General features: G+C 47.9%; 1 protein-coding gene across 2 annotated transcripts in view; it reads left to right on the top strand.

Annotated features, from left to right (window-relative positions):
* LOC147105619 (copine-8) overlaps positions 1-18,155 on the top strand; it is a 474,554-nt gene that overhangs the window by 296,057 nt on the left and 160,342 nt on the right. For both annotated transcript variants that reach the window (XM_086010162.1, XM_086010161.1), the window contains 2 exons: positions 3,180-3,284; positions 13,832-13,873. In XM_086010162.1, the coding sequence (XP_085866288.1) occupies positions 3,180-3,284; positions 13,832-13,873 (147 nt within the window). The remainder of the gene's footprint in view (positions 1-3,179; positions 3,285-13,831; positions 13,874-18,155) is intronic.

Raw genomic sequence — 18,155 nt, 5'->3', positions numbered from 1 at the left:
GGGTATGACAGGACAGGTTATAAATCACCAATTTTGCCCTGTTCCCCCCCTTTTATCATTTCCCATTACTTTTCATTAATAATTGAAGAATGTTTTCACATAACGCTTCAGTGACTTACAAATTGCTCCATATTTTGTGATCATTTTGTCACAACAGATGTCCTGGTAACTGTGATTTATTATAACTGTTTTTTGGGGTGAATGTATTTCATGAATATATAATAAAGTGTCTAACCCTAAGCAGGAACATTGTCAATGTTTAGAAAATAACTTAAATATATTGGAGACTCTAACTGCAAGAATCATTCCAAATTGACTGCTTTTCATAAATCATACCAGTGATTTATTCTAAAGCTATGGTATAGTTTCATCATAAATCCAAAATATAGACTAATAAAAGTTTTTTACAGGTCTGAGAGGATTCATCACTAAGGAACCATCGAGCAATTTTACATATGAATGATTATATACCCATATAAAAATCAGCTCCTCGGCCAGACACCACTCCTCTAATCAGTACCTAATGCTTCCTTTGTTTCAGGCAATTACTCCAATTTTTATCTAGGATACCCAGTGCCTTAAGCTCATGGCTTCATCACTAATGCTTCTGAGACCCCTACTCACACTTTTGTTATCACCAAACACAATGGCCCAGAAATTCGGGTCGGGGGCTTCCCGCGGGTGCAAGCCCCCGGCCTGCACTTACCTAGCGCGCCGGCCGTTAAGCTGTGGGCCCCCGTGGAATTCCGATCCGGGGCCTGGTTCAGCTGCCGGCACGCAGTGCTTGCGTATCCCAGGGGCGCAGTTAGTTCGATGCATCCCCTAGGATCACGTGGGCCATGGGGAGCCAATCGGAGCAGGTAATGCTCCATTCATAAGTCTGACAGGAAGTGCTGTCAAGACTTATAAATACTACGGCCCCAAAATAGCACTAAATCTTCAAATAATTTTTTTTTTTAAATCACATTTTTAAAATAAACTATAAATTACATGAAATAACTATTTTAAACAATAATTTAAATTTTTGAAAAAAATAATTTTATTTTCTAACGGGGCTAAAAATAAACTTACCTTGCTTTAAAGTATTTAAAAATAATAAACCTGTGGAAAAAATGTTTTAATTTTAATTAATTCCCCACTTACCTTGTAAAAAGCAGGCCTTACGCCTGCTTTTTACATTTCTAAATTCTGCAGGCTTACCCTCTCGGGAAAACCTGAAAAAAAAAACCCGAAGTTCGATGCGCACGCGCATCCCCTCCTGTGCACGCGTTCGACCTCTGAACCCCTTTGTTCAGAGGAACGGAAGTGCCGGTTTCCCGTGCATGCGCAGTGCATGCAGGAAACCGGCACTTCCATTAGGCCTATGGATGAGTACCCCATGTGTACTCACCCGTGGAAACCTGAATTTCTGGGCCATTTTGTTCAATGCCCCCCTCACTGGCCTCTCAAGCTCCAGGCAACACCATCTCCAATTCATCCAATATTTTGCCACCAGCATTCTGTTCCACAATATATCCTGCTCACCATCAGCTCTGTCCTTGCTGACCGCTATTGGTTCCCTGTCACTCAATGTACCAAATTCAAAATCTGAGTCCTTGTTTATAAATCCCCCTTGGGCTTGTCCTTCCCTACCTCTACAACCTCCTCTAGCCCTACATCCCAATCTGCACCCTTCAGTCCTCCAACTTTGACCTCCTGTGCAGGCCCACCCTTTTTCTCCACTGTTAGTTGTACACCCTTCATTTGCCTCTGCCCTGCTCTTTGGGACTTACTCCCTAAAATCATCGCCTTTTCTACTTTTCTCTCTACCTTTAAAATCCTCCTCAAAACCATTTTTTTCAACCTTGATTTGGCCACCTCTCCTAACTCTTTTGTTACTGCTGAACATCCATTCCTCCAAGACTTTAAAGGCACTAAATAAATGTAAGCTGTTGTTTTATGTGGCAATTTGTAGAAGGCTTTCTGGAAGTCCAGTTGCATTGTATCATAGGACTTTCCAACATCTATTTGAGATGTCACTTGCTCAAAAAAAATCAAGGAGTTTTCTCAGGCAGGATCTCTCTCACCTTTCTAATGGGATTTTGGTAATAACAGTTCCTGAAAATATTGCCAGGACCATAATCCTCAAACTAGAAAAAATTGAATCACTCACAACATGATTCTACTCAGTGACATCACCTCAATCCATGCGCAGACCATTTTCCTTTTTGTTTTATAGCATAAACATGGCAGGACTCTTTGGATACACTTATCGGAGGGGCAGACAGTTACCTGTGGGTTATTTGATTGGGTCCACATGCTAAATAAATATCGTATCAAAGGGTCCTTATCATGTATCCTCTGTGTAACAGTCTGTGAAAATTAAATATATGAACTGAACATTTGTTCCAGCTCCAAAAATGGGGTGTCCTAACATGGGAAATACTCAATTTTAACAGCCTGCTGAGGAATGAATGCAACTCATTTCTACATGTGTGAGAGAAGCAGACTTTATTAGTTGTGCTACTGGGCTGTAAGCAATGGATGTTTTGTTTCCAGTATTTGTTTATGTCTATCTTAACTAAAAACATTAAAATTTGGTGACTTTCTTATAGTATGTTGTAATGCACATGCAACATATATTTAGTTAGTGTATGGAAAAAGTCAGTTATTCCTGCTTAGAACTATTATAGTTGAGGCTTGGGCGTCCATGAAGACACTTAAAATAAAATAGATGTTTATTTTACACATGTTAATGTTTGGATTCTGAACACTGTGAAAAAGGAAACCTTGTATTTGCTTTAACAAACGTTACAATAAACACAAAATAAAACTTATGGTTCCCAGCAAATAAATGGTTGTCTCTTCCATAAATACATATTTATGTCCGTTATATTCTCTGGAGGGTAGGTACAGGGCGCGGTGGGGGGGAGGTGGGTAGAATAACACGTGTTATTTATCAGTTTAGTTCAACATCTTATCTACGTTGATGTAGCAGTTACAAATAATGGATGAGGTGCTGACCTCCACGACTCAATTCTTGATTTGTGCCCCCGTCACTCTCGACCCTGTGGTCCGTTGAAGTTAACTTTTCGGAGCAATAAAGTGAACACAAAAAAAAATGAGAAAATAAGATGAAATTATTATTGTTATTCCATTACTACTATTTCAGACTATGTTTCTATATATATATCTTTTAGGTTTACCATTTGTCACAAGACAGAAGTTGTAAAGAACACATTGAACCCAGTGTGGCAAGCCTTCACAATCCCTGTGCGTGCTCTCTGCAATGGGGACTTTGACAGGTAGGAGGAATCAGTGCATATCTGTTTGCAAATTTAGCTGGTCTCCAAGGATACTTGAAAATAATTTGAAGCCTTTTAAAGATGACATATAATATTGAGTTTGCATAAATATTAAGCATTGGCACAACATTATTGTCTGGTGACAGGCATCTTCCTGACTCTTCACGTATATTCAATATTGTACAGACATGACTATTTCAGATCTACCAAATGTAAGCTCTTCAGTTTCAGACGCTGTCAATCATTCATTTTGCATGCCTAAAATGCTGCTAATAAATATTTGGAATACTGGAGGAAAGTAACACTTTATTTATTTATTCACCAATTTTCTTCTTGCCTTTTCTGGCTGGGATGTGGTTCCATAGACAACAGGGCCTGGAAACTAAATGGCGTTGCGCCCATTTACTGGACGCTAAACTGGTGCCTAAGCCTCCAATATGGTGGGCAGAAAGCGCACGTTCATTAAATGCCAGATGCACAAAGCCCGCCATATTGGTATAGGCAAAAGTATAGGAGTCAGGGCTCGTGCCTGAAACAGGCTTTCGACGCTTTATGTACGCAAATAAGAGGGCCAACGTCTGTTTGACAACTGCGCTGCAATATTGGCTTGTCCTGAGGCAGCCAACGTGAGCGTCAGCTGCATCCAGGAAAACCAGGTCTGCTCAGGAAAACCAGGTCTGCATGTGACTTAATAGGTGGTCTAATAAGAGACTGCTGCAGCCTACCACCAAAAAGGTAAATTTGCTAAAAATGCTTCCTTGAATTTACAGCTAGGAGGAGCAGCAGTGCTCCTCCCAACCCCACATTAAATGATTCACCACTACCCTCCCCGATCCCGGTCACCACTACCCTCCCCGATTCCGGTCACCACTACCCTCCCCGATCCCGGTCACCACTACCCTCCCTCCCCGATTCCGGTCACCCCTACCCTCCCCGATCCCGGTCACCGCTACCTCCCTAATCCCATTCACCACTACCCTCCCCGATCCCGGTCACCGCTACCCTCCCCGATCCCGGTCACCGCAACTCCCTAATCCCATTCACCATTACCCTCCCCGATCCCGGTCACCGCTACCTCCCTAATCCCATTCACCACTACCCTCCCCGATCCCGGTCACCGCTACCCTCCCCGATCCCGGTCACCGCAACTCCCTAATCCCATTCACCACTACCCTCCCCGATCCCGGTCACCGCTACCTCCCCGATCCCGGTCACCACTACCCTCCCCGATCCCGGTCACCGCTACCTCCCTAATCCCATTCACCACTACCCTCCCCGATCCCATTCACCACTACCCTCCCCGATCCCGGTCACCACTACCCTCCCCGATCCCGGTCACCGCTACCTCCTCGATCCCGGTCACCGCTACCACCCCGATCCCGGTCACCACTACCCTCCCCGATCCCGGTCACCGCTACCTCCCCGATCCCGGTCACCACTACCCTCCCCGATCCCGGTCACCGCTACCTCCTCGATCCCGGTCACCGCTACCTCCCCGATCCCAGTCACCACTACCCTCCCCGATCCCGGTCACCGCTACCTCCCCGATCCCGGTCACCACTACCCTCCCCGATCCCGGTCACCACTACCCTCCCCGATCCCGGTCACCGCTACCTCCCCGATCCCGGTCACCACTACCCTCCCCGATCCCGGTCACCGCTACCTCCCTAATCCCATTCACCACTACCCTCCCCGATCCCATTCACCACTAACCTCCCCGATCCCGGTCACCACTACCCTCCCCGATCCCGGTCACCGCTACCTCCCCGATCCCGGTCAGCACTACCCTCCCCGATCCCAGTCACCACTACCCTCCCCGATCCCATCCACCATTACCCTCCCCGATCCCATCCACCACTACCCTCCCCGATCCCGGTCACCCTCACCCTCCCCGATCCCGGTCACCACTACCCTCCCCGATCCCATCCGCCACTACCCTCCCCGATCCCGGTCACCACTACCCTCCCCGATCCCGGTCACCGCTACCTCCTCGATCCCGGTCACCGCTACCTCCCCGATCCCGGTCACCGCTACCTCCCCGATCCCGGTCACCACTACCCTCCCCGATCCTGGTCACCACTACCCTCCCCGATCCCATCCACCACTACCCTCCCCGATCCCGAACACCACTACCCTCCCCGATCCCGGTCACCCTCACCCTCCCCGATCCCGGTCACCACTACCCTCCCCGATCCCGGTCACCGCTACCTCCTCGATCCCGGTCACCGCTACCTCCCCGATCCCAGTCACCACTACCCTCCCCGATCCCGGTCACCGCTACCTCCCCGATCCCGGTCACCACTACCCTCCCCGATCCCGGTCACCACTACCCTCCCCGATCCCGGTCACCGCTACCTCCCCGATCCCGGTCACCACTACCCTCCCCGATCCCGGTCACCGCTACCTCCCTAATCCCATTCACCACTACCCTCCCCGATCCCATTCACCACTAACCTCCCCGATCCCGGTCACCACTACCCTCCCCGATCCCGGTCACCGCTACCTCCCCGATCCCGGTCACCACTACCCTCCCCGATCCCAGTCACCACTACCCTCCCCGATCCCGGTCACCACTACCCTCCCCGATCCCATCCGCCACTACCCTCCCCGATCCCGGTCACCACTACCCTCCCCGATCCCGGTCACCGCTACCTCCTCGATCCCGGTCACCGCTACCTCCCCGATCCCGGTCACCGCTACCTCCCCGATCCCGGTCACCACTACCCTCCCCGATCCTGGTCACCACTACCCTCCCCGATCCCATCCACCACTACCCTCCCCGATCCCATCCACCACTACCCTCCCCGATCCCGGTCACCCTCACCCTCCCCGATCCCATCCACCACTACCCTCCCCGATCCCATCCAGCACTACCCTCCCCGATCCCGGTCACCACTACCCTCCCCGATCCCGGTCACCACTACCCTCCCCGATCCCGGTCACCACTACCCTCCCCGATCCCGGTCACCACTACCCTCCCCGATCCCGGTCACCACTACCCTCCCCGATCCCGGTCACCACGACCCTCCCCGATCCCGGTCACCACGACCCTCCCCGATCCCATCCACCACTACCCTCCCCGATCCCATCCACCAATACCCTCCCCGATCCCGGTCACCACTACCCTCCCCGATCCCATCCACCACTACCCTCCCCGATCCCGGTCACCACTACCCTCCCCGATCCCATCCACCACTACCCTCCCCGATCCCATCCACCACTACCCTCCCCGATCCCATCCACAACTACCCTCCCCGATCCCGGTCACACTCACGCTCCCCGATCCCATCCGCCACTACCCTCCCCGATCCCGGTCACCACTACCCTCCCCGATCCCATCCGCCACTACCCTCCCCGATCCCATCCGCCACTACCCTCCCCGATCCCGGTCACCACTACCCTCCCCGATCCCGGTCACCCTCACCCTCCCCGATCCCATCCGCCACTACCCTCCCCGATCCCGGTCACCACTACCCTCCCCGATCCCGGTCACCCTCACCCTCCCCGATCCCATCCGCCACAACCCTCCCCGATCCCGGTCACCCTCACCCTCCCCGATCCCGGTCACCCTCACCCTCCCCGATCCCGGTCACCCTCACCCTCCCCGATCCCATCCGCCACAACCCTCCCCGATCCCGGTCACCCTCACCCTCCCCGATCCCGGTCACCCTCACCCTCCCCGATCCCGGTCACCACTACCCTCCCCGATCCCGGTCACCCTCACCCTCCCCGATCCCGGTCACCACTACCCTCCCCGATCCCGGTCACCACTACCCTCCCCGATCCCGGTCACCACTACCCTCCCCGATCCCGGTCACCACTACCCTCCCCGATCCCGGTCACCACTACCCTCCCCGATCCCGGTCACCACTACCCTCCCCGATCCCATCCGCCACTACCCTCCCCGATCCCGGTCACCACTACCCTCCCTGATCCCATCCACCACTACCCTCCCCGATCCCGGTCACCACTACCCTCCCCGATCCCGGTCACCACTACCCTCCCTGATCCCATCCACCACTTACCCTCCCCAATCCCGGCGACTGCTACCCTCCCTAATTCTATCCACCTCACCCCTCCCTGATCTAGGAATACTTTGTGACTTAACAAATAAAACACAAAGAAGTGAAAGAAGAAAAAAAAGGACTGAACTAATATTGAAAGAACAGTGTGTTGCAATCTGTTACCTTAGAATGTTACATGTAGTAGATTAGATGAAGTATAATAGATATTAACTGATTTTAATGTCCGTTATCACAAGGGCTTGTAATTGTGTCTACTCACGTACATAATAGGCCTGTTTTACTGCACATTTAGTGTTCATCTGTAGAAGTTCCAACAGCGTGTGCTGCAGCTCCAACTTCTAATATTTGATATATATTAATGACCTGGACTTGGGTGTACAGGGCATGATTTCAATGTTTGCAGATGACACGAAACTCAGAAATGTAGTAAACAATGAGGAGGATAATAACAGACATCAGGAGGACATAGACAGAAGTGTCAAGTGATTCATTTTGGTAGGAAGAATGAGGAGAGGCAATATAAACTCATTTTAAAGGGGATGCAGGACCAGAGAGACCTGGAGGTGTATGTACACAAGTCTTTAAAGGTGGCAGGATAAGTTGTGAAGGCTGTTAAATAGGCATACGGGATAGAGTACAAAAGCAAGGAAGTTATACTAAACCTTTATGAAACACTGGTTAGGCCCCAGCTGGAGTATTGTGGCCAATCCTGGGCACCACACTTTAGGAAGGGTGTCAAGACCTTAGAGAGAATAGAGAGGAGATTTACTAGAATAGTACGAGGGATGAAAGACTTCAGTTACGTGGAGAAACTAGAGAAACTGGGGTTGTTCTCCTTAGAGCAGAGAAGGTTAAGAGGAAATTTGATAGCGGTGTTCAAAATGTTGAAGGGTTTTGATAGAGTAAATAAGGAGAAACTGTTTCCAGTGGCAGAGGGGTTGGTAACTAGAGAACACAGATTTAAGGTAACTGGCAAAAGAACCAGGGGGGACATGAGGGGAAAAAAATTACGCAGCGAGTTGATCTGGAAATTACTGCCTGAAAGGGTGGTGGCAGCAGATTCAATAGTAACTTTCAAAAGGGAATTGGATAAATACTTAAAAAGGAAAAATGTACAGTGCTATGGGGAAAGAACAGGGGAGTGGGACTCAGTCGGTTTCCTTAAAGGGACCATGGCCAACTTTCTTTTGACATTTGTGCTATCAGTGTTCTACAGCATTGAAGTGCTGCAAACACTGACAATCACTGCACAGAGGTGCAGGGCTGTACCCAGGCTCTCCCATGACTCCTTCCATATGCTTATGGAGGGAGCCACAGCACACAGAGATGTCCTCTTCCCTTCCCTTCCCTTGGGCGGAAGAGACCTCCCCAGGAGATCAACACAGCCTGGTTGCACATTTCAGAGGAGGGCACAAATAGGGATGTGGTCAGGAGGACCTGGGTGCAGTGCCACAAACGTTTCAATGATCTCAGTAGATCACGAAACGTTAGTACAAAGCCACACTCAACCTCATCCTGCTGTGCCTCTCATCACATCCTCATCACTCTGCCTTCCCGACACTACTCCTGCACATCCTTACTCACACCAACTTACCTTGCACCTCCACCCATCCCTCTCTATCTACATTATTACTTCCCCATCTCTCTAGCCACCCCTCACACTCAGCCTCATCCTAGTGCAATCATAACAACTAACAATACAATGTTCATGTAAAGTTTCGGTTAATGCGGTGTCAAACATTGAAACCTTTTTTTCAAAACTTTGCATTCTTGGACAGATTTGTGTGCACCTTTGGAAGTGGCTTAGTGAGTTGCAGTGAATGGTGAGACATAACGGTACCCCCGCAATGGTGATGAGTGTGAAAGAAATGGCTTGGGCATTGCAGGGATGCTTTATGGTGTTGGTTTGCAGTGGTGCCAACCTGGCGAATCATGTGTCAGCCAGGGTGTGCAGCATCAAGTGAAGTAAATCTGGCCATGGTGAGGCCATTCCTGGCCTCCTGGGCAGCAATGTGCTCAGGTGCTGATGCCCTGTGTCTTGTGCAGCATCAGGTGATTATGGAGGAGGTTGGTGTTGTTGCTGGTGTGCTTGGTGATGCTGGTGTGCTTGGTGATGCTGGTGTTGGGGCTGATCGTGGTGGGATTCTGAGGACCATGGTGAGAGAGTTTCAAGGGCACCGATGCTGATGGAATAGATGGCAGCTGAAGTAGAGATGACAGAAGCAATCTGTCAATGGTAGGAGAGGTAATGAGGTCAGACTGGAGATGGAGACTTGTGTAAAGACTTGCAGTATCCTGAATCTGTAGTGGAAATGCAAGTTAGAGAAGCTAGTGGTTAAGGGAACATTTCTCAATCAGCTGGGAGCTTTGACTTGACATTTGAAGCTGTCAACTCATCAGCTGATTCAATGATCTCCCGCCTCAGCTTTACAGATGAGGTCTAGGCACAGTGGAAAACCGGTGTGCGACCTGTCAAATCCAAAAATCTGGGGGGAAAACATGGATAAGTGGCTGTAAACAAGCCACTAATGATTTTAATTGCCCCCCCTGCCGCTGCGTGTTGGGTCTGCTCAGCGCTGACAGACCCGACATTTGGTAAAGGTGGGTTCACAGTGGGGTCCTGACCCGCTGGGGGAAAAAAAACACTTTCCCACCCGACCCACCACCTATCGCACCCACTGATCCCCCGCAAAATCCAGCCCACAGTCTCTAAGCTGACACCAGTCTTAAACTAATACTTGTAATATATCTGTGCCCTTAGTCAGCACAAATATGTTCTCCATAAGTAATTTTTAATGCTAACTTTGGAATAAAATCCTTGTGTGCTAGAACCAGGTGTGTCAGTGCAACAATTGCATGATTTAGCCAACAAGTTATTTTTCTCATAGCATTATGGATTATTAACAGTCATTAGTGATAGCCATGATCTTTTCCACTAATTATTTAATGTGATTGAAAAACAGATCCACTGAGATTTAAAACAATGACAGCCGCAGCATTCACCTTGCCTTCCTGATTGATAATTGTTTATTTTACAAATTTAGTAAGTCTATTATTTTATTTTAGTATTAAACAACAGCAACAACTTGTATTTATATAGCACCTTTAACGTAGTAAAACGTCCCAAGGTGCTGCACAGGAGTATTTTAAGACAAAAAATTTGGCACCAATCCACATAAGGATAAATTAGGGCAGGTGACCAAAAGCTTGGTCAAAGAGGTAGGTTTTAAGGAGCGTCTTAAAGGAGGAAAGAGAGGTAGCAAGGTGGACAGGTTTAGGCAGGGAATTCCAGAGCTTAGGGCCTCGGCAACAGAAGGCACGGCCACCAAATGTTGAGCGATTATAATCAGGGATGCTCAAGAGGGCAGAATTAGAGGAGCGCAGATATCTCGGGGGGTTATGGGGCTGAAGGAGATTACAGAGATAGGAAGGGGCGAGGCCATGGAGGAATTTGAAAACAAGGATGAGAATTTTAAAATCGAGGCACTGCTTAACCGGGAGCCAATGTAGGTCAGCGAGCACAGGGGTGATGGGCGAACGGGACTTGGTGCGAGTTAGAACACGGGCAGCCGAGTTTTGGATGACCTCAAGTTTACGTAGGGTGGAATTTTCAGAGGACAGCCAGGAGTGCGTTGGAATAGTCAAGTCTAGAGGTAACAAAGGCGTGGATGAGGGTTTCAGCAGCGGATGAGCTGAGGCAAGAGCGGAGACGGGCGATGTTACGGTGGTGGAAGTAGGCGGTCTTTGTTATGCTGCCAATATGTGGTCAGAAGCTCATTTCAGGGTCAAATATGGCACCAAGGTTGCGAACAGTGTGGTTCGGCCTCAGACAGATGTTAGGGAGAGGGATGGAGTCAGTGGCTAGGGAACGGAGTTTGTGGCGGGGACCGAAAACAATGGGGGCGATTTTCTGACCTCTGAGGAGGCGGGTTTGGAGGTGGTAAAGGCAGGAAAATCAGATTCAAAGAGGTCGGGTTCGGAACCCGCCTCCAACCTGCCTCCGTGGGATTTTGCCGGTGCCGGTTTTGGAGGTCGGGAAACGCTCCCGCCTCCAGCTGGCCATTGCGCTATTTAACCTCCTTAAATGCTCGTCAAGGGCCTCTCTAAGCCTATTTTGAGAGGCCCTTGTGATTTTTCCAGCTTTTCAGTGTGATCCACGCACCTCCTAAACCACGCCAGGTAAACCTGGTGGGTTGACTATTGGGTGGCCTCCTCACTGTTGCAGGTCTAACAAGACATTGTTTATTGCAGCAAGGATTACTTGCAGCTGCCAGACCTTGGCTTTAAACGGTCTCTGAGCACTTTTGGAAGGCCTTCCGAAGTCGGAGGTGCTGCAGCTTGACTCCATCAACTGTGGGACCTCCTTGAAGACCCTCTCCCCGCTTGCAATGAGCGCTTCCCCAAAGGAGGCATCTACAAGCAGCATGGGAACCATTCGTTTTCTTTCTGCATGGACCTCAGATGAGGAGGAGGAGGAGGAGGATCTGGAGGAGGAGGAGGTCAGAGCCCAGGATGCAAGGGATGAACTTATCATGGCCAGATTTGCATAGGTTGCTCAAGTTGGCACATGTCCTTTGCTCCATCCTAGGACATCATTCACAATGGACTCTCTGGCCTCCTTTCACTCAGGCCAGCAACATGACAACGCAAGTGCGGCGGCGCCAGCAATGTGGAGCTGCCTAAGGCGAAAGAACAGATGGCATAATGCCAACATTTTGGCTTCAAATCATTTTAATGCTTTCCAACAGGGATGGCATTTCATCAGTACATAGAAACAGTCTCCCAATCCGCACACAGATCTGGAGGTTATATCCCTTGCCAGCTGTACCCACACAGCCTTGGTTTCTTTGGCAGGCCTCTTCCTCCGAGATGAGTGGAAGAGCATCTCCATGCTAGCTGTCACCCCCTCCAACAACATTTGTAGCGCCTCATCCGAGAGCCTCGGGTAGGCCCTTGCATTGGAATTGGACCTAGTGGTTTTTCAAAAGATGTTGGAGGTGGTGCAGGAGACGCAGAAATGCTGTGGAATGAGCCAAGGGAGCAAGAAGCCATAAACTCAGACTGGAAAAGTGATGTCAGCAGAGGCGAGTTTCAGTCCCAAAACATTAATTAACCAAGGGCATACCACGCCTCTGAAATCAAGTGGCCAATCAGGGGAAAATCGCTTATTTTTGAAACCTATTAGTGGAGGCGGGTTTCAAACCCACTCAAATTGAAACCCGCCTCCATCTCGCCTCCAGTGGGAAAATCGCCCCCAATGACTTTGGTTTTCCCAATATTTAATTGGAGAAAATGTTTGCTCATCCAGAACTGTATGTCGGACAAGCAGTCTGACAATTTAGACACCGTAGAGGGGTCGAGAGAAGAAGTAGTGAGGTAGAGCTGGGTGTCATCAGCGTACATGTGGAAACTGACGCTGTGTTTTCGGATGATGTCGCCAAGGGGCAACATGTAGATGAGAAATAGGAGGGGGCCAAGGATAGATCCATGGGGGACACAGAGGTAACAATGCGGGAGTGGGAAGAGAAGCCATTGCAGGTGATTCTCTAGTTACGATTAGATAGATAAGAATGGAACCAGGCGAGTGCAGTCCCACCCAGCTGGACGACGGTGGAGAGGCTTTGGAGAAGGATGGAGTGGTCAACTGTGTCAAAGGCTGCAGACAAGTCAAGAAGGATGAGGAGGGATAGTTTACCTTTGTCACAGTCACAAAGAATGTCATTTGTGTCTTTGATGAGAGCCGTTTCGGTACTGTGGCAAGGGCAGAAACCTGATTGGAGGGATTCAAACATGGAATTGCCGGAAAGATGGACACGGATTTGGGAGGCAACAACACGTTTAAGGACTTTGGAGAGGAAAGGAAGGTTTGAGATGGGGCGGTAGTTTGCAAGGACGGTGGGATCGAGGTTTGGTTTTTTGAGGAGAGGGGTGATGATGGCAGATTTGAGGGAGGGGGGGACAGTACCTGAGGAGAGAGAACCGTTAACAATATCAGCTAACATGGGAGCCAGAAAAGGAAGTTGGGTGGTCAGCAGTTTGGTCGGAATAAGGTCGAAGGAACAGGTGGTGAGTCTCATAGACAAGATGAGCGCGGAGAGGTCATGGGGGGAGATCGGAGAGAAACTGGAGAAAGATGTGAGTTCAGGGCTAGGGCAGGGGGGAACCTTAGAGGAAGTTTGGCCCTGTGGGCTAGGGGAAGGAAGGGAAGTGGCAGAGGTAGCTGAACGGATGGTCTCAATCTTAGAGACAAAGAAGTCCATGAGTTCCTCACATTTGGTATCGGAGGTGAGGGTGGAGGAGACAGGGGAGAGGGGTTTAAGAACACAATATTACGTAGGACCTTTTGAAAGTGTTCTTTATTTGACCTTACATGGCTGTATTAAATGGTTAATTTATAAATATCATGCAATAAATAGCACTTTTGCTAGATGACCACTATGTATATTTTCTAGAAACATCAATTTACTGATGATCAAAGGAGGTATAATATAAATATATATCTTGTTTAAATGTTGTTGACAGAACTATCAAAGTGGAAGTGTATGACTGGGACAGAGATGGAAGGTAGGACATTTTTCATTGTTTTTTCTGACCGTTTTGTTCCAAATTACAGTTCACAAAACTAAAACAAATCAACTTTGCTTTCTTTACCAGAAATGCCAAACCATCTATTGTATATTATCAGGTTCAATAACATGGCAATGTCCCAATGTAGTATTTTAAAAAGTTAAACATCCCAACTTAAAGGGATTTGAAATTAAGGGCTATCCCACAAACATTAAAGAGCTGATTTACTGAATACAGGAAACTTTGGTTTATCCGGAGGTTGTATGTCCGTAATACTCGATCTAACGGCAAAAATCAGGAGCCGTTTTCTGTAAGTTTTTTTAGATCTCGTTCTTTTTTTTTTTCCCCAGTCAGCCACTGCAAGGTCTGTAGCTATAGCAACAGCTTCAGCTAGAGACGCTTGCAGCTGCAGACGACTCTTTAGAAGCTGTTGCTAAGCAACAGTGTTTGTTGTCAGATACGGAGATGAAAACCTCCGTATGCTTCAACATTAACTTTGTATGTCCAGCAGTTTTGATAGATCGGCAACACGCCGGTCCCGTCGCTGCCGGATATCACAAAGTTTCCTGTATGTGCTCCCGGCAAGGAACCTTGCTCATTGGGAACGTATATTTGTGAAATCACAGGCACACTCTCCATAACTTCCCATCCATTAAAATTAATGGAGCAGGAATGGGAATTCGTAACATTGGCCCCTCAATCACAAAATAAAGCTCAGATACATTTCTTTCATTTTTCTATGTTTATGTTTTTCTTTGTTTCCTTTACCATTTCCTGTGTTTGACTCCTTTGCTAACAACATACAAACAACTCGAGCACAAGCACTATTTGTACATTAATCTTTTGGGGGATATATGCTTATGCCATGGTTTGCATGTCACCATATTAGCAGATGTATTACTAGTGCTACACTCCCACTTTTATCCTCAAAATCCTTAATTTTTCTGGCATTAATAAAATTTGGCCAGATTATATTGTAGCAGGTAGGTGAACAATCACAGCTGGATCGTGATAATGGCCCAGAAATTCGGGTCTCCACGGGTGAGTACGCACAGGGTACTCACCCGTAGGCCCGATGGAAGTGCCGGTTTCCTGTATGCACTGCGCATGCGCGGGAAACCGGCACTTCCGTTCCTCTGAAAGCAGGGGTTCAGAGGTCGAACGCGTGCGCGGGAGAGGCTGCGCGTGCGCATCAAACTTAGTTGTTTTTTTTACAGGTTTTTCCATGAGGGTAAGTCTGCAGAATTTACATATATAAAAAGCAGGCGTAAGGTCTGCTTTTTACAAGGTAAGTGGTGCATTAATTAAAATTAAAACATTTTTTCCACAGGTTTATTATTTTTAAATACTTTAAAGCAAGGTAAGTTTATTTTTAGCCCCGTTAGAATATAAAATAATTTTTTTCAAAAATTTAAATTATTGTTTAAAATGGTTATTTCATGTAATTTATAGTTTATTTAAAAAATGTGATGTTTTTAAAAAATTTATTTGAAGGTTTAGTGCAATTTTGGGGCCGTAGTATTTATAAGTCTTGACAGCACTTCCTGTCAGGACTTATGAATGGAGCATTCCCTGCTCCGATTGGCTGCCCATGGCCCACTTGATCCCAGGGGACGCATCGAACTAACTGCACCCCTGGGATACGCAAGCACTGCGCGCCGGCAGCTGGACCAGGCCCTGGATCGGAATTCCACGGGGCCCTACAGCTCAACGGCCGGCGCGCAAGGTAAGTGCAGGTCAGGGGCTTGCACCCGTGGGAAGCCCCCGACCCGAATTTCTGGGCCATTGACTTTCGAGCGGAAGTGTGGGATAACTTTTTTTCTTGAGAGTAGACAATAGTCTTGCCCCTTACTTTTGAAAGTGCTTTCAATCAGTAATTACCTGTGAAATTGGACCTGTTATTTAGATATTATTTATCTTGTTGGGTTACATTACAACATTAATGCTTCTCTTAAAAGTTTTAAATGTTTGTTACAATATTGCTCAAGAATTGCTTAGTTATAATCTTAAAACTAACATCACTAGCTTGTGGACATAAGTCTGAGGTACATCATCTTCCACCATAATTTAAAAAAACCTCAGTGTGAGAAAGTAGTTCATGGATTTAGCACTGTAAAGTCTTAAACAATTTACAGCTGGGAAGCTTTTCACTGTTTTGAAGGTTGGAAAATGATTATTTACATTAGAACATAAGAACCTAAGAATTAGGAGCAGGAGTAGACCGTATGTCCCCTCAAGCCTCTCCTCCATTCAATAAGATCATGGCTGATCTTCGACCTCAATTCCACTTTCTCGCCCGATCACAATATCCCTTGATTCCACTAGAGTCCAAAAATCTATCTATCTCAGCCTTGAATATACTCAGTGATTCAGCATCCACAGCCCTCTGGGGTAGAGAATTCCAAAGATTCACGACCCTCTGAGTGAAGACCTCCTCATCTCAGTCTTAAATGGCTGACCCCTCATCCTGAGACTGTGACCCCTAATTCTAGATTCTTCAGCCAAGGGAAACAGCCTCTCAGCACCTACCCTGTTAATCCCTGTAAATATTGCAGTACAATATTTACTAGGCTGTTCCTCTTCCTGTTGCCATAAGTCTACCTGGTCTCATTGTGTGTGCCTCATAGAGTTGGATGGTACTGAAGAAGGTGGTGTAACTTCTCCAAAATATCAGGATTGTCTCCATTCATATTCACAGATTGGTTGATGGTGGGCCGCTTTGTTTGTTTGTGGAAGGTAAACAGTGGTTAGAATGCTCTTATCTGAAATCACCTCCAAGGCTTTTGCTTTTCACCCTGGGGATGGTGGTCCATCCAAGATGGACTCTTGTTGCAAATTATTCTTCACTGAGTAAAACCCACTTCAATATCACTAAAATGTGCTGCTTGCCACTTGCAGCTTTTGCAGGTTCTGTCATTTTGTAAACTACTTTCTGAAGCAAACAATACTATAGAATGAAAAATTAAGCCAATGATTTGTTAACATTATATTGACATATATTTTCTCAGACTTGCATGTATGCACTGCAGTGGCGGCTGGTGACCTTTTGCACAGGTGAGGCATACACCATGCATGCGTAACCAAGCCAGCTAGTTCCCATGGCAACTGGCCCTTCATGCGGCGCCTATACCCTGTGCCACAGTCCAGGACACAAGCTGGTAATCAGCCTGCCATTTCTGGGTAGCTTTTGCAATGAAACGCTTAAAAAAATTAAAAAAATAAAAAATAAAAAAAAGTCAGCCTAACATCAGTGGTGGGGGAACTTCAAGAGACAATCATTCAATTGTCACTTGGAAGAACATGGGTTAACAGGCAAATCGCATCTAGCTAACTTGATTGAGTTCTTTGATGAAATAATGGAGCGGGTTGATGAAGGTAGTGCAGTTGATGTTGTGTATATGGACTTTCAAAAGGTATTTGATAATGTGCCACATGATAGACTTGTTGTCAAAATGAAAGCACATGGGAACAAAGGGCCAATGGCAGCATGGATATGAAATCAGCAGAGAGACAAAGCAGAGAGTAGTGGTGAATGGTTGTTTTTCAGACTGGAGGGAATTATATAGCAGTGTCCTACAGGGGCCAGTATTAGTGTAGTGTATGTACCCGTCTACCTTTAAGGGAACTATTGAATGTAACCGTTCGCCTTTAAGGGAACTACTTTAGGTGTGGCACTATTTGTTTGGCTTCTGTATACTGTAATACCGATAGTGACCACACCAGTATATAAGTGTTGTAGCAGGATTTCTGGGGCAGATTCGCCCGGACCTTCGAATAGTAAAGACCTGTTTGTTTGTTACTTCTGAAGTCTGTGTATTTATTAACTGCACAACCCACAGACTTTACAGTGGTGACGAGTCCGATCATACCCTGCGGCAAGATTACCATAAGCAACGAAGAGCGTCGAAGAGAGACAACCGCCCTCGTCGTGCTACCAAAAGAAAACACGAGGCTGCAACAACAGAAAGCAGGAAGACTAACAGCAAAAGCTGTATCAGCAACAGGCACTGACTACCCTTCTGCCATGGTGCGGAGTGAGCCGACCAGCAAGAAACAAGGCGGCTGAAGAGACTGTGAGTAGAGGAAGGTGTAGAAGCATCCGGAGGATAAGGGCAGAGCACTCGACCTCGGTGGAGGGGGAGCTGTGCCGGCCAAAAGTCGGGTCCAACGGTGTCGGGTGACAGCCGGACCGCGATCGGCGGGACAATCGGGGCAGCGACCGCAGCCATGAAGCGCTGAGCCTGCGAGTAGGCGCGGGAAGAGAAACCCAGCCACAGCC

Source organism: Somniosus microcephalus, chromosome 17 (assembly GCF_052327205.1).
Source record: "Somniosus microcephalus isolate GS21.2 chromosome 17, FLI_Smic_1.0, whole genome shotgun sequence".
Taxonomy (NCBI): domain Eukaryota; kingdom Metazoa; phylum Chordata; class Chondrichthyes; order Squaliformes; family Somniosidae; genus Somniosus; species Somniosus microcephalus.
Note: the sequence above shows the minus strand (reverse complement) of the source record. Positions and strands in the feature narration are given on the sequence as shown.